At 35.5% G+C, this 17,633-nt stretch overlaps 1 protein-coding gene across 1 annotated transcript; it reads right to left on the bottom strand.

The window, feature by feature from the left end:
- Positions 1 to 5,235: 5,235 nt before the first annotated feature.
- Positions 5,236 to 17,633, bottom strand: LOC136806272 (glutathione hydrolase 1 proenzyme-like; the record flags this gene model as incomplete). Its single annotated transcript, XM_067062827.1, is given in 10 exon segments — positions 5,236 to 5,579; positions 5,962 to 6,202; positions 9,528 to 9,718; positions 11,831 to 11,976; positions 12,543 to 12,689; positions 12,834 to 12,991; positions 14,020 to 14,212; positions 14,708 to 14,935; positions 15,844 to 16,028; positions 17,559 to 17,633. Coding segments are annotated over 9 exon segments (1,824 nt in total). The 5' UTR covers positions 16,022 to 16,028; positions 17,559 to 17,633.

The raw sequence follows: 17,633 nt of genomic DNA, 5'->3' as shown, positions 1-17,633 counted from the left end.
CTGTTGTTGTTTTGAAGCGAGACATGAAATACTTTACGTGATAATATCCAGTGCTAAAAGTCTATTACATTCTTTTTTGTAATTTAATTCCTCTCTTTCCCTATTATCGTTTATTTTATTTATTATTTATTTATTTATTTCATTTTATTGATGAGTGATTTTGAAATATTATAATGATGATGATTTGCCATCTATTTTCTAATATTTAAACAGACAGCATTTTTCTTGTCTCAGTGAAATATTTAGAATTCAAGGAGCGCTTTAGAACTATAAAGATATTTTATACCTTTGCTGAAGTTATTACCTAGATCAAAAAGCATATTGATCTATAAATACTATAAATAATCTTTCCGTAGCTTCCCGTTAGTACTAGAGTAATAGAGATTTTTTAGATATTGTTTTGATTTTTACTAAGGTGTGAAATCCTTTTCGTAGCTTCAGTTTTTATTGAGATGTTTTTTCAAACCATTGGCTATTGAGAAGTACGATCAACTTTTTCTCTAATAGCGCACCGCGCTGAATCTAAAAATAGATTTTATTTTTGACATAATCATTACTATTTAAGGTCGTGTTCAGACCTGAAAGTTTAAGTTTAAGGTTTCAGTAGTACTTTGTTGATATGGGAATTCAATTATAATCACTTTTCTTTTGTCATCATCGATTGGCGATCTCGAGGAATCTACTTTCCTAACTTGAAATCAAGTCATCTTCTCTCTTGAGATACTTTGAAACAAAAAAGATTTCAGAGAATCCCTCTGCAAAACACTAATTCGTGTTCGTTGAAGTCATTACTGTTAGAGATGCTCCGAGCGTCTCTAAGTCATTTTCTTGTTTCAGAATCCCAGCCGTCTCTAAACACTGCCACTCTGACCGTGGCCTGACTCCCACCAGATTGTATTATGAGCCACCCCCCCCCCCCAAGTGGCTTTTGTGATGACGTGATATAGTGACTTTTTTGAAGCGTGATTATGTGATGAGAGGTCAAAACGTGATCATGATTTGAAAGATTTTTGAGCCGTGATACGAGATTTGAACTTTTTCAAAGGGATGCATGATTGTCCTTTTTTTTTTTTGCTGATTTGCGTGATTGTGTTTGAAGATGAAAAATTGTGTGATATCGTGATCTGAGTTACCACTGGGGGGGGGGGGCTCTATTATCTGACACTCAATGTAAAAAAATTTTTCCGACAAGCTCCTTAAACATCGGGAAAAACGCCCACTTATCAAGATCAAAAACGCAGTGTAAGTGGTTTTGTATACGAAAATAGCTAAAATCTTGCCTTTGGTGGGGACAGCTCAAAGATTCAATGGAAATGACAAATCTTTCATTATTGTTTCGAACCGGGGTATAATAAGAGAGATAATATACATATTTTATAAAGGATCAAAGGGTAAGGGGAGAAATCCAGGGCCGTAAGGAGTGGCAACCTGCCCCTCCTTAAGGATAGATAGCTAAGGACGAGAGAGCTTTCGGGTGGCAAACTTTCAAACGTACTGATTTCATGTGTTTTACAGATTGTAGATTAGAGTCAACTTCTGGCTGAACTTTGCTTTCTTATAATTTTCGAGTCCAGTAAAGTAGACTAGGAGTATTTGAAGAGGTTGCCATTTTGAAAAAAAAAATTTAGAATATCCAAATAACAAAAAAGCTACTTGAAGCTGAAAAATATAATTGAGAATGAGAAAAAAAGATCAATACCAGATTTTGAATTCCTTAATTTAAAATAAAAACATTGCTTCATTCTTTTTTTACCTGGCAAAAACAACAAACCTCTGGTGAACTGCATGGGGAATTTCCATTACTGTTAAGTCTTATCCAAAAAAAAACTAGATGAATTCTTTTAAAAGTACACGCTTTATTTTATAAGAATACACTTTATAAGAATGTCCATGATGAAAATGGCCTAAAATTAAGAATATGGTAAGAATATCACCATCATGGAATTTAGCAACTGAGCCTAACAATGTCATTTTTAATGCATTTTAACCTGTAGATTACCAATTTCGATCTTAACCTAAGAATACCTTAAGAATATTTTTGGATGATTTTCGCCAAAAAGTTAAGAATATCCATGATGAAATGAAAAAACACCATTCTTATAAAAAAAAGCGTGTAATGTATCATTCGTTTATCTTTTTCTTGTCAAAACAAGAAATTTTCCAAATATTATTGGGGTGTACCCTGCGTGAAAAGATCTTATTCTTACACACAGCATTTCAAACAGGAGAAAGTTTTCATGCTTAGACATGATTAATTTTGTTCAAACTTCCGCTAGAATTTTCAATACTAGTCATTTCACAATATGTCTAGTTAATAAAATCTGTACCAGCTATTTTTGAGATTTTTGAAATTCAATATTTCTAAGAATATCCCATAAAAGCTTTTGATGAAAGATGATGTACCAGATATTACACGTTTTTTTATAAGAACATCCAAATTTTTTGAAGCCTTCGCTTCGGATGTTCTTAACTTTTTGAGTTTTACGACTAGAAATGTTCTTGGAATGTTTTAATTTCACCATTTTGTGAGAAATTTTTGGAATTTCCTAGGAAATTGGGTGTTTTAGAGCCCATGAAGCCTTTAAATATTCTTAACATTTTGGCCATTGAAGCCATATCTTCTTATATAGTTTGTTCTTATAACAAAATTGTGTATGAGAATACATTACAGGAAATATAACTTTTCATAGAACTTGAGAATGCTGAAACTTCGATCCCCCATACTCTCTTTTGACATTATTGATATAAAGTCACGTGCATCTTGTAATGCACATTCTCCAAATATTTGCAAACCAAAGATTTTTCTGGTATTTTAGAAATCTCAGAAAAATTTGATAATTGCAACTTTTTTATTGATTTTGTTAATATTCGTTGAGCACTTGATTTCGTCATAGATTTAATGACGTCATCATAAGTTCGCTCGAGGTATTTCTTAAGTAATTTGAGGATTTGACAAAAAAACATTTTAGTGCTTATTCTAGCAAGCAAAATAGTAGAATCCATTTGAAGAAATCCCGAAGATTCGAGTAATGATTGATGTCTATCCCCTTGGAGCTTTGTGAAATTATTTTCACTTTGTAGAGAGATCTACCAAAGATTTAAAAAACCTAGAATTTCGCAAACAGAATTGAGGGTCTTTTTCCCAGCTGGCACACAACATTGTTTCAACGTTTATCTTTTATTCACAACATCCATATAACGTTAAATGAACGTTGAAACATCGTTATGTGCAAGGGGGGGTTTCAGGGGTCTTAAATACCGTCATACCGTAAAAGTGAAAACCCCCCCTGCAAGCTGGGTTGAAATCATTTTGATAGAAGTTTGACTTACGTTTGACAGAAGAAAATTGTTATTTTTTGATATTCTTGCTTAGACATATGCTGATTAAGTCACGAAAGATGACGATAATTTTCCACATAAGCAGTCGCTTCATTTTTCTGTTTTATAAGTTTACTGCTTTCATATATTATATTACGTTTTCTTGCTTAAAACATGATTCTGTCAAACTTCCGACATACAGGCTTTCACGAATCATTTTACAGCCATGGAAATTCATACCGTATCACCAATTTCGTCTAAGAAGCTTTTTATGAGATTCTGAGTACTCTAGTAGATTTTGTGATCATGCCCAGGATACTTAGGAAAAAAGGGGGCCGGATATGTACAAGTCATAAAGGTTCCTTATTCACACTCTCGAAAGTCCCTCAAAGGGGTACAAAAACCATTAAAAAGCAAATTGAGTTTCTGTAAGGCTTCCAAAATTACGATAGTCAAAATCTACTCCCTGAAAGGGTCATAAATTATTGAAATTTGAACTAAAATTCATGAAATTTTATAGAAAATTAAACTAGTCTGCTAATTATCAATGTCAGAGGGCGGGAACATAAAGGTGGTGGAAGTTTGCTAGAAAAGAAGCTGCGTGTAGGAGATCGATCAAAAATTGGTGAAAGGCTAGTGATTAACAGCTCTTGACGCCGATAAAATTTCTTTCCACGCTTACCACTCCTACGCCCAGTTTTCCCGCGTGATACAGTTACAGCCCGACTGGCGTGCCAGTCTAGAAATTTCTGAGAATATTTCAAAAAACTCCAACGGGAGACAAGAAATTACATTTTAGGGATTGTATTGAAGTTTTAATTTGAGGATCCTCGAGTCTGATCTTAAATCACAAACATTTTTCCAATAGATTCCCCAAAAGAGATTTGACTACAGGGTGTCCGGAAAAAAACTATCGAGTCGTACCACTTCTATAGGAAGAAAGTTCTTTTGTGTGTTTCACTAAATTTGCAATGTTCATCAAAGTTTCTCTCTGTGTCATATTAATTACAATGAGACATCTTTTATGAATAACAATTCTGAATAACTTTAACGTCATGATTAAATTATAAAGAAAGTTAATTGTTTCTAATCACGATGACTGTTGTAAAACAATTGTGGTTGTGTTGATATATATTCTCTTACATTTTGTTAAACACACGCAACAACCTTCTACTCAGAATCATGTTCCAATTCGATACTTTTTTTTCGGACACCCTGTATTACAACTCAATTGACCTACCTAGTTTTTATACATTTAGATTAGCAAAACGCTCCATTGAGACAGACTTCTTACGTTTTTGACGCGGTTAGCTCAGTCGTGGTAATTCAAAGGCACTACCAACGAATTATAAGCAAAGCTTACACAATCTAATCTATGTGGTAAGTTACTGGGAGCTGAAAATAGGTGTGGTGCTGGCCTCAGGATTCGTTCTCACAGATTTAGTGCAGAAAGAAAAAGGGGGAGTGACGCCCGCACTCCAGGCTCCACCGTCAGCCGCTTATTTCCTTATTTATAAAAACACTATTTTTAACTACAAAAATGATTATCTGTAAAAAAGTAACAAATAATTCACAAACATCTTTAAAAAGTATCCGAATTTCAACTAGATCAACTATCAATATGTAACCCATGAGGATTCCCAGGCAAAAGGGGTAAGGGTGTGGCAGATCAATATCCTATCAAGGGTCGAAAACACAAAATACCTAAGGAAAACTTTGCAAAACAATTTAAAACACAAAAATTCCTCCGAAATCTAAATTTCTTTAATTTCTGCTAATGTTTCAAACCTAAGTAGATTCCTAGTTTTCAAAAATCGGGTGGCATCTATCTGGCAGCCCTTAAATTTTGTACACGCCCAAAAAAAACTGCTAGCAAAACAAAACTTTTGGTTTTTGGTAATCTTTAGCTTCTCGTATATTCAAACTTTGATCTCGTGTGTTGAATTATAAACAATAGCGTTGAAGCCATCAGCAACCGCCCCTTTCCTTGCATCGGACATTGCAAAAATATGATCTTCTGCGTCAACATATATCCCTTGAGTAACAGCTAAGCTCGAAACTTCTTTAACTAAATGTCCGATGTGTGTTAATTTGTAAATGAGTTCTTGACCAGGTATTGTATAATCCGTTGTCGTATCGGGTTCATAATCGGATTTCTTTAGGTATGATGTCGTGTTGGGTTGTCCTTGGTTGTGGAAACGGAATGATCGGATTGAATCTTGAAGTGTAATGTCCTTCAGATATAACTTCTTGGCAATAACCTATGGAAAAAACAGATTTTGAGAATGTGTTTGAAAAGAGCAGGTTTTAGACCACGTCGAACTTACCAGAGGAAGCGAGATTTATAATTGTAATTTCATTGTATTTTAACGAGCGTTGCACTCCTTTCCATGTTTCTGACGTACCTTAAATCCGCCAGTGAAAAGAAGTACATTAAGGAACAAAGTCTGATTGAACTTCAAAATTATGTCTTAGGCCTTGCAAATAAAAAAATTCGTGGAATTTCGTGTTTGGTTCTATGGTGACAAACTGCAATTTTCCAATAAGTGGAAATCAAAAGCTGAATATCTCAATAAATTACATAACTTTTCACCGTGAATTTTATCTCAGTATATCTCATCATCTATGATGTAGTGTCTTTACCTCAGATACTGCACTAATGATTCTTGATCCACCAGATGCACCTACAATGAGTTTAACTGCACCAATTTTATCCACAATGATGGTAGGACAAGCAGATGATTGTGGTCGTTTACCAGGCTTGATGAAATTAGCTTTGGTTGGTTTCAAACCATATGCGTTGGTGACATTCGGTGTAGAAAAATCATCCATCTGATTGTTGAATATTATGCCAGTTTTGTTTGAACGAACTTTACCTCCAAAACTTAATAAATAGACAAATTGATCATCAAATAATTAAAATACAAGTTTCTGAATCCTCCTACGTTAATTTTTACAACCAGCGCAAAAGTAGTATATACGGCTAGCTTTCAAAAAGGTTTGATCAATCTTTAAATACATCCCTTTCATAGTCCAGGTGGGACCCCCGCCCACCAGAATCTGGTCAAAGTAAGTCTTGCAATCGCAGTCGGAGTTGACCCAAAGACTCTTGTTTCGAAAAATCCAGTCGGGAAGCTTTTGGAGTGCAATTTTTTACATTTAACTTTTAATTGGAAATCAAATTCAATTTCCAAGTTGTGTTGAAATCGTTGTTTAGAAAAAAGAAATACTCAGAAGATTTCAGAAAATAGAAAAGTGACAGGAAAGGCAATTCAACTCGTGAAATTTTATTACGAAATAAGGTAAGATATTTTTGAACTGATCAATTTATTTTAGCACCGTGTAACTTCAAAAACTGTTTGCACTGCTTTTTTTAACACGGCGAATGAACCGGATTTCGAAAATACGCATATCCTATCTCACACGCCCTATTGCACGTTTTCAGATTATGCGAATATTTTCTCAAATATCATGATTTCTTTTATTGAAAGTATTTTGTCAGATTTGAATTTCATCAGGAATTATGGTGAATAACACACAATCCATTTTTACAAGAATACGTTTTTTTTAAGCAGTACGTTTTTATAAGAACAAACTATCTAAAAAAATTATCACGTAATAGGTATTGACAGATCGGTGTGCAAAATTTCAATTTTGTCACGTGCATGGTTTGTGCGTTTAACCAAAATGTTCACTTTCAGCATAACCACTGGTTCACTTTTGTTGAAATTTTGACCCCTATCTCGTATCATGAAAACCTAATAATTTTTCGAATTTGAAAGATAAAAGCGCGGTAGTGTACACTTTTTTTTTTATAAGAACCAGTAAATTTTTGTTGAGGCTCGGCTGTTCTTATTTTTTTGGCACTTCGAGCCTCAAATTGTTCTTATCCTGTTCTTATTTTTAGGGCAAATTTGGGGGTATTTTCGGGTTTGAACCCTAATTTCATTAATTTGGCCCTTATTTTACCTAAAACTCAGCAACTCCAGACTCAGGATTGTTCTTAAATTGTTCTTATTTTTTGGCATTTTTGAGCCTCATTGTTCTTATAAAATTGTTCTTATAAAAAAAAAAGTGTATTGGTTATCAGTCTTGACTTCCGTGCAGGAGGTCGGGATTAGGTTCCCACTCGGTGCAGTGATTCACTTGGGAAGTAAATGTACCCGGATCAACCCATGTTGTGTGAGGGGAATTGAGTACCATGCTGTGATACAAGAGTATGGAATGGACTCTTTAGCGTGACTGCTAATACTTGTCAGGTTCGACCATGCGAGGGTGTACTTTACTCCCGAGTCGTTCAAGTATATAACTATATATACCATCAGCTCTGTGTATCACGAGCATGAGTTGGTAGAGTCGGGTAAGCGCAGTTATTTCCCTATCCTAGGATAATGAATACTGTTCTGGATAGGGCCTGCTCCGGTCATGGGAAGGATTATCTCTTACAAGAAAAAAGCATTCTTCAAGAGATACAGTAACCTATGGCTGATAAATAGGTATGAAGGAAGGGAAATCTTTCTCCGGTCTGTTAAATGCACGATACGGGTATGTTACAAAAAATTTATCAAGCACCCTAAAAATATATGTCACGTGGAATGGTCTAACAAAAAATGAAAGCAAATGTTAGAAGGGGGTCACAAAATGATCATACCATCAAGTCCCAGAGAAATTACAAAATATGCCCTCAAAGTCCCCAAACAGCAAAAAGGACAAATATTAGGAATTTTCTTGAAGCTTTCTCGTGCAATGAAGCAAGATTTGAACAAAACAAAACAGTTCTATTCTAAAGTCTTTGAATAATAACATCGTTAAAGCCAAAAGAAGAAAAGCCATTGCAGTGTAAGATTTCACAACTTTCAGTGTTAAATTAGCAAATTAGCAAATTAGAAACGTTCACGGTAAATATTTTTTCTTTCTTCTGGCAACAAAGTGAAGTGCGATACATTTTCACAAGAACATATTATAAGTTTTTAACATGGTAGTAAAAGCATTAAATGAAATAACAAAATAAGGGAATTATTTTAAAAGGGATTTGAGTTAAAATATCGATTAAATTTTTTAAGAAGAAATACACGCTTTTTTTATAAGAACCAGTAAATTTTGGCTCAATCTTGGCTGTTCTTAATTATTTGAAATTTACAGTTTTTTTATATCTTACGATGTTCTAACTACGCTTAGTTTCATTTACTTAAAAATTCAAAATGGTTGTTTAGGCAAGACCAATTTGATTAGTTGTTTTACGGGCCCGACCGACACTGAAATTTCAAAATTCGAAATAAAAGTAAAATTGATTTTGGTAGTTCATTTCTATTTTCATAGCTTTACTTAAATTTATAAAAAGGCAGAAAAATATATCTTGACATAAATGCGAAATAGAAAATTAAAAAAAAACTCAAAAATTTCAAATTCTTGGTAAAACTACCAAGATTCACAGAACGATAAATTTACAGACTGCCAAATTTTCAAAATTTTGGTATTTTGAAATTTTTGTGTCTTTTTATTTTCTATTTTGCATTTTTGTCAAGATGTAGTAGTTTTTGCTGCCTTTTTATGAGATTTTATAGGTGAAATTCTACTTTTATTTTTTTTCGCCGACCGACCGACCCTCTTTTTCGGGTAGCTTTTCCCGTAAAACAACAAATTAATTTGGCACCGCCTTAGAAATTAATGAAATCTGAAGTTCAGAATATTCTAATTTCTTTTAGGTTCTTTTAACCCAGTGTTCTTATAAGATTGTTCTTATAAAAAAAACGTAAACAGAACCAAGGATAAAAGTCCTACGCGTTTTAACTGATCGTACGTATGAAAACCTTTCTTGTTTTATAGGGAGAGCCTTAATAATACTAATTACTGTTAGCGCTAGAAAGCTCTTACCTTAAAAGAACCAGGGCCATTTAGCTGAAAGCTATGACCTGTTGAAATAGGTGGGTTTTAAAATTGCCGTTTAAGCTAGGTGAATGCACATCTTTGTTGGGGGGCTTTGTTGATATTCTATCTTGTTCTGTACTTTGAAACTTTGGGATTTTCCAGAAAAAGACCGTACACCCCATTTGAGAAGAGCCATTTTTTTCTAATTTCAATAAGAGGATCAGAGTTGCCACCAGCGAAATCTCTAAGAGGGTATGCCACAAAAAGTTAAAATTCTTCAACAGAGGGATACGGTTGCTTTTCTGAAAAAGCCAATATTTAAGAAAGAAGATATTACTTACTATAAATTGACAGTTTTGGTAGTTGAAACAGCACTTCCATCACTTGAGAAAACAGATGTGTGTGACGTACCATAATCATTCTCTCCCCAGGCTCCTCCGTAATAAGAAACGTTGAAATGCGTTTCGTTCATTTTGATTTTGTTTTGACGAATCAAATCACCGATCGTCAAATTTGTGCATCTCTTCTCTACCTGGTTGATGAAGGAAGGTTTTTCAAACATTTGTAGGGTGAATTTTTCTCAAATAAATTTCCCTTATTCCCTAAGTATACGATTAAGCAAATTCCCGGTGGAAGTCACTAGTGGCCTCCTATAGCAGTGCCTAAAGAGCAAGAGTAAAAAAGCCTGGAGCTGTCTATTGTACGTGTAAACAGGGATATGTTATAGCGGAGCTGGATGAAGGACGAGAATTCCTTAGCGGATTGCTCCTTTGTCTTTTCTATTGTAAACTGTCATAATAGAAATCCATCTCTGTCCCCTTGAGTGTTCTGTTTTTATAAGAAAAATGAAGCAGACAAAGTATTCATGCAGTACGTTTGCATATATTTTGCTACGATGTTCCCGCTTTTCATCAAAATAATATTTGCAAAAGATACCCCAAAAGCTTCTTTGTAAATGAAATCTAATTTTATCAGCGTGTGTTATGAATTTGAGAAGCTTTCATGATTTCTCTTTAAAAATTTTGGATGTAAATATTTTGACAAATATTCTTTCAATTGACTTGAATTTTTTTCCATAATCAGACATACCGACTTGCTATCTGAAAATATCAGTTAGAAAGTGAGGCACCCCGCGGTGTAGAGCGGTATTTCAAATGAAAAGGAGCTATTTGTAATTTTACAGAAGAAATTTCTTATAACTTTACTAATAAAAACAATGTTTTTCATTTTTTTAAATTGTCATTCACCAATGTTTTACAGACCCTCTTGATAATTAAAAGTTTTTAATCGTGAACAATAAATGCAGCAGCAGAATCATTGGCTAAAAAGAAATCCAAATTTCACGAATTAGTAATTAAAAAAGTTTAACTTCATATCAAATTTTAATGTCAGGGACGTTATCCAGCTCCGCTATAACATATCCCTGGTGTAAACTAGTTATCACACTTTTACTCGTACAATATTGGATATATATTTTTCTCGTTCAGAGTTTTCTGTATTTTCTTCGCCTATAGGCTCAGAAAATATGACGAAAAATCTGAACTCGAAAAATATAATCCATGTCTCTGCGACCCGGGGGGGGGTACTAGGTTTGCGAGGTGACGGGTATGTCCGAGCCGAAAATCGACCCTTTGAGAGACAAAATTTTGGTGATTTTGGGACCCTTTGAGAGACTTCTTCCTAAATTTTAGTCCATTTCTTCCAAATTTTGGTTTGATTTTCACCAAATTTTGGTCAAAATTTTTGGAAATCGTGACCCTTTGAGAGAGAAATTTTTGATTTTCGTGATTTTGGGACCCTTTCAGAGACTAACTTTTGAATTTGTACCCCTTTGAGAGACTTTTGAGGAATGAGAAAAGGTACCCTTATGGCTCGCACATACCCGGCACCCATTTTGCCTAAGTACCCCCCCCCCGGGCTCTGCGATAACTATTACGTATTCAGAATAAGACTGGTCAATTAGAGTTGGGAATGTTTATACAGTATCAGGCTAGAGTAGAAAAGAGACCTCCCCAAACTCCACTTGAATAAAAAAATGCAAATATTTTTCATCAATTCCTTATTTCTAAAGGAGATACTAAAAAGTGTCTTTTTTCTAAACTCACAGTATATTATATTATTCTTATTCTATTCTTACTTACTTCTACCCAGCAGACAAACAACGTTTTTTAACGTTTCTTTGACGTCACACAACGTCTGATAACGTCAGATTAACGTTGAAATGATGCTGTGTGTCAGTTGGGTATGGGATAAAATCAATTCTTTTTTTCACTATTAAAACCCTTTACAAACTCTTAAAATTGTTCTTGTCTTTGCGATTTTGAGCCTCATTTTTCTTGATAAAGAAGAGCCCTGGAGGAGGTACTCAGACGAAATTGGGAACAGGGACGTGCCGCTGGCCAGGGTCCCTTTTTTAGGTTGAAAATTTACAAATTTAAAACATTTTTATCTGACAGGGTCGTCTTTTGGTTATTTTGGAAATCTTCAGGGTCGAAATTAGAATATTTTTCAATTCATTTTTTTGATTTTCTTTCCGACAGCGTCCCAAATTTTCCAACCATTCATATCTGATAGGGTTAACTTTTCAAACTCCAATGGCACATCGGCCTTCAAGGTTAGTGCCCCCCCTGGGAGAAGAACCAACCTTTGTAATAGATCCTTCTGGTAGAAAAGCAGGATCACCCAACAAGCCACGTTGTGCAAATGCAAATTTCATTGACTCGATGTATGGTTGATAAAATTTTAATTTATCATCAGCTGTTTTGAATTGATTTTCCTTGAGATTGTAACCTGAAAAATTGATGGAAATAAGTTTTAAACCAGAGTCGGAAGTATTCAGACACCCTCTTTTCATAGACCCGGTGAGATCCCAAAAATTGGCCGAAATATCGTCTCTAGTAGAAAGTTTACTCTAATTTTTGTCCTCACTGAAAATGATTAAAACCACAGAGCCTCACTGCAGAAAATTGTGCTATTTTTCCCATCGCCACTAATTTTTCTGACTTGAAAACAATAATATTAATATCCCAAAGCTACAAAAACATCTTTTCCCATCGATTTTCAGCCCGTTATTTTAAAACCGGGTCTGTGAGAAGAGCGTGTATTCTACAAGCATCCTTCAAGAGCGTTTTATTATAACAAAATGTCAAGGATTTGCTCAGCCTAAATTCGGAAGCGACTTAACTTTATTGATAGATATCTTCCCGAAGGTAGGAGAAGGTGGTACCACTCTTCTTGCTTTGATCCCTCCATTCCTTGATTTTTCATTCAAATGTAGAAAATTGATGTGCAATTTTGACTTTCATAAATTCTTTTACCTACTGGGAAAAATTCTAAATGTCGTCATGAAAACCTACCTGACATGATGTTATGAATCATGGCCAAAGGCGCACCGCCAGCGGGTGTTGGCGCCGCATGAATTGTTAATCCGTTTGGTAAAGTCATATTTAAAGTATCACGTACTTTCACTTTGTAATTTGCTAAATCTTGATGAGTCATATTTCCTGGAAGAAAGAAATGTAAAATGAGTTCATCACCTGACATTTTCCCATGGAAGAATGGGTTATATTTAATTATAAGTACCAGTGCTCATTTTTGGGCTTTGTGTTCTCATATAGTTTGTTCTTATAAAAAAACGTGTTCTATACCTCCTTCTGCATTGATGTCTTTGACAATTTGTTTTGCTAAGTCACCAACATAAAAATCGTCAGGGTTATCACGTATGATCCTCATTGTTTTGGCTAATTCTTTATTGATCAGCAGGTCACCTTCCTTTAACCATTTCCCGTCTTTAAAGAGCAATGTTCTATAGGTGTGGTGTAAAAAGAGCTTTAAGACCATGTTCTAGTCAAAAAAGAAGACGTTAAAAAGCAAAACAGATCGAAATGGTTTCGCTTCACTTTTCTCATTGGAACGGAACTGCTCCTTTTTATTGCTCTGAAAACCATATGAACACGCTCGATCCGTAACGAAAATTATACCGGAGCGAAACGGAACCGTAACGTGTGAACATGGTCTAAATTTTGAAGTTCAAAAGACAACTTTCTAAGTGCCATTCCCCATCTTTGAAAAGCAATATCTTAGGCGTGATGAAAAAATGCTTTAAATTTTAAATTTTTAGAGGCAACTTTCTAGTAAACAACATTTCGACATTTCGGACAAAAGAAGTAGATAATAAAACTGGCGAAAACTCCTAGCTAATTTCAAACAACATATTTGGTAGACTTTGGTAAATGTAGGGAAAACCTACACCCCTGTCTCACAGCCCTGGTGGAACTTCTTCCATAGTGGGGATGAAAATATCTATCGAAATCCCAATTGAAATAGAAATTCTATTACTTTCAAGTCAAAAAATACCGTGGGGATGGTTTAGGAGTGTAATTTTTACCATTGAATTTCAAATGGGGATGAAAACAAAGTCAATTATACAGTGGAGCTAACACTACTGGGTAGTTTTATCCAAAGAGGGTGAAATTTTAGCAAAATTTCCAAGTGGGTAGGGCCACCGATTCTTTGACACAGGGAGGGATGGGAAAGGGAAGAGCGAACTTGCCTTATTTATATTTATGTCCTGTATTATATCCTACTGGGAACCCCCGGTCTATTTATTTTCGAGAATATTTTCGGCTATCAGACGCAGAATTTCTCTAAATAGCCTGGTTTTACCTTATAAAAATCAAATATTATGGGTTTTGAAGATACAATTTCGGACCCACCCTCCATCCTTTATTCGGACTCCTTCACCTAATAGATTTAAATAATTTCGGACCCCTTCTATTAGGGATTTGAGAGTAGTATCTCTCACAGGGGAAAAAGAAGATTTGTTTGACTCACTTTAATCCTTCTGAAACGTATGGTTCCTTTTCCAGCGTAGAAATAGCATAAGCTAACGCTGGGTGTATTTTAAACCCTCTTTCAGCCAATAAGATTGTCTCATTAAACAATTGATTCCATTGTAATATGCCGTGGTTGTGATGTGCTAATTTTAACCCACGAACTTGGCCTGGAACACCAGCCGCTAGACCACCTACGGTAAAGAATAACCGAAAAAATACTTCAAAAACTTCCAGGAATCTTTACAAAAAATATTAATGCTATCAGCATAAAATTCATCAATATTCTCCTTGATTCGAACTCCTATTATTCGAATCTTTCAGTAATTCAAACTTGTTTTCAGTCCTCATTAAGGTTAAACCCTCTTAAAAACACTTTCTATAGTTAGGGCGATCTCTCTGTAATTCGAGCAAATTAGACTCATCGTTTGAGCTCGAATTAGAGAGGGTCAACAGTATATTCGTCAGCTCAAAAACACGTTTTTTACTCTTTCCCAAAGCTTTTGAAGTGAAAACAGCTACCTTCTAGAGACAGTAACTTTTAATAACTTAACATAAGCATCAAATCAGAATATCTTTTTAGTGTCAGTGACTTTCTAGTTTTTAAACAATGATTTTCGTTCGTGAAATTAAATTTACCAGTAACACGTGTCTACGTAGAAAAGACAATACATTATCACCATTCTTACCATATTTGGTCATATTCTTTTGATCAACAAACATGTTTTCACTTGACCCAGCCGGCGCTTCTTCTCGATAATCGTAAACTTTCATAATTTTCTTCTGGGCGTCATGAATCACCATGAATCCCCCGCCCCCGATGCCAAGGCTCATCAAATTGACCACACCCAAACAAAACACAGTAGCAACGGCGCTGTCCACTGCATTGCCACCCTGATCTTTGAGAATACGTTTTCCTATAAAGAAAAAGTTTCTATAAAACACAGTACACCCAAACTGATAAGCGAATGTGGGAAAAAACAACTGATGCATAATCTATTAAAAATAAACAAATAATAGCTCCGTGTAGAATTTGAATAATAAAAAAATGAAAGTCCCGTGCAGAAATTGAAGCCAGGGGACGGTAAAACCTTTAATCTTTTTAGGAGCTACGTCAGGAACTTTTAGAAGCTCAGTCTAAATCATATTGAACTATAAATTTGATACTATCAAACCCAAGAATACGAAATCTCATCACTTAAAAGGCTACCCCGGTTATTTTTGAATCAATGTAACAATGTTATTTTTACTGTTTCGGTCATTTTTAGGCCTCTGCTCATCCTCTAGCAAAAAAAGTTTTTCATAGGGAGTACATCTATAGAGGTCTGCGATTCAGACTAAGTCATTTTTGGCCGTTTTAGGCAATGACGTATGAACCCGAAGCGCTAGAAGCGAATCTCCTAGGTAGGATTTGAAGCCGGTAAACATTTTCCAACGGTGTATAACTTTTTAAGATAGCATGAATGGGTGCTGATAAAATGTTCAAAAACTAAAGTGTCCACATACTTTTGAGATAGACTTTAAATCGTATCAAATTAATTTCATTTTATTTAAGGTTTTGTTTTTAAATAAGAGTGATATCGTTTGCTTACTCATCGCAGTTTTGATTCAAAAGCTTTTTTATATTGGATTGACACATATGTGGAGCAAGATTGGTCAGAAAGCGGAAAAGAAAAACACTCTTTTGCTTATATCAACATAATGTAATAATAGGCAGACACTGCCCTGATATGAAATATGTGTCTGATAAGAAACGGGAACACTTATGTAAGAATAAAACTTTAGCCCATAAAAATGGTAGACGAATGTGGAAAGAATGACTTACCAACATGGTTGCACAGCGTTGAATCAGAGGCTACAGCACCAGCTTTGAAATCACCCTTATTTGCATCATTTGATTTATCTTCATCCTTATCCAACACGACCACCAAAGCTGTTATAATACCAACAAGAACCAATGCTGCCAACACACAAATAATAATAAACTTTGTACGACTCACCATGGTTTTTCTAAAAAAAATTCGTACATGGGTGTCTGGAAAAAAAGTATCGAGTCGTACCACTTCTACAGGGTGTCCGGAAAAAAAGTATCGAGTCGTATCAACTCTACAGTGTGTCCGGAAAAAAAGTATCGAGTCGTGCCACTTTTTCAGGGTGTCCGTAAAAAAAGTATCGAGTCGTACCACTTCTACAAGGTGTCCGGAAAAAAAGTATCGAGTCGGACCACTTCTTCAGGGTGTCCGTAAAAAAAGTATCGAGTCGTACCAATTCTACAGGGTGTCCGGAAAAAAAGTATCGAGTCGTACCACTTCTTCAGGGTGTCCGTAAAAAAAGTATCGAGTCGTACCAATTCTACAGGGTGTCCGGAAAAAAAGTATCGAGTCGTACCACTTCTTCGGGTTTCTTCCGGGTGTGTCCGTAAAAAAAAGTATCGAGTCGTCGTACCAATTCTACAGGGTGTCCGGAAAAAAAGTATCGAGTCGTACCACTTCTTCAGGGTGTCCGTAAAAAAAGTATCGAGTCGTACCACTTCTACAGGGTGTCCGGAAAAAAAGTAACGAGTCGTACCACTTCTAGAGGGTGTCCGTAAAAAAAAGTATCGAGTCATACCACTTCTTCAGGGTGTCCGTAAAAAAAGTATCGAGTCGTACCACTTCTTCAGGGTGTCCGTAAAAAAAATAACGAGTCGTACCACTTCTACAGGGTGTCCGTAAAAAAAGTAACGAGTCGTACCACTTCTTCAGGGTGTCCGTAAAAAAAGTATCGAGTTGTACCACTTCTTCAGGGTGTCCGTAAAAAAAGTAACGAGTCGTACCACTTCTACAGGGTGTCCGTAAAAAAAGTAACGAGTCGTACCACTTCTTCAGGGTGTCCGTAAAAAAAGTAACGAGTCGTACCACTTCTTCAGGGTGTCCGTAAAAAAAGTAACGAGTCGTACCAATTCTTCAGGGTTTCCGTAAAAAAGTATCGAGTCGTACCACTTCTATAAAAATCTGAAAAAAAGGGAATTTTCTACGCAAAATTTTAATAAAAGCCGCAAATGATTGTAAATGCTTTTATTCATTTCTGGGACGTACAGCTTTACTCTGATTACTCTGATGAGTTTTGAAATCAGACTTAAGACTAGAAAACATACCACTTACGAAAAAGGAATGTTTGCAAGACCTGGAGAAAAAAGTTGAATCTGCCGTCACAAACGAATTTCAGATTGACAGAAACGAATTCAAAGCAGACTTTGATAAAACACATCGGATAGGACCCGTGAGGAACAACGAACAACGCGTGATCGTCCGTTTCAAGCGCCATTTGATGGTCGTCTTAAAAAATCTTCGTCATAAAAAGATATCCGCAATTCCAAAAAACCGTACGCCCCCACTAATCCTACCTAAATTGCGCGGCGTGTTGAGCGTCGCGGATTGAAAGTAAAATCTTCCACTAGATTCCAAAAAATACACCACTCGAAAACAAGGAAACCGCTAAATTCAAGCCGTCGTCACAAATATGGCGTTCATTATAGAATGAGACTTCACCTTTTCTTACCTTAGAAAGGTTAAAGATTCGCCTCTAGCCCTTCGGGCTTTTGCTTGGAAGCCACTAAACCCTCCAAGTAAAAAT

This window comes from Clytia hemisphaerica, unplaced genomic scaffold, assembly GCF_902728285.1.
Source record: "Clytia hemisphaerica strain Z4C2 unplaced genomic scaffold, Clytia hemisphaerica genome assembly, whole genome shotgun sequence".
NCBI lineage: Eukaryota > Metazoa > Cnidaria > Hydrozoa > Leptothecata > Clytiidae > Clytia > Clytia hemisphaerica.
Note: the sequence above shows the minus strand (reverse complement) of the source record. Positions and strands in the feature narration are given on the sequence as shown.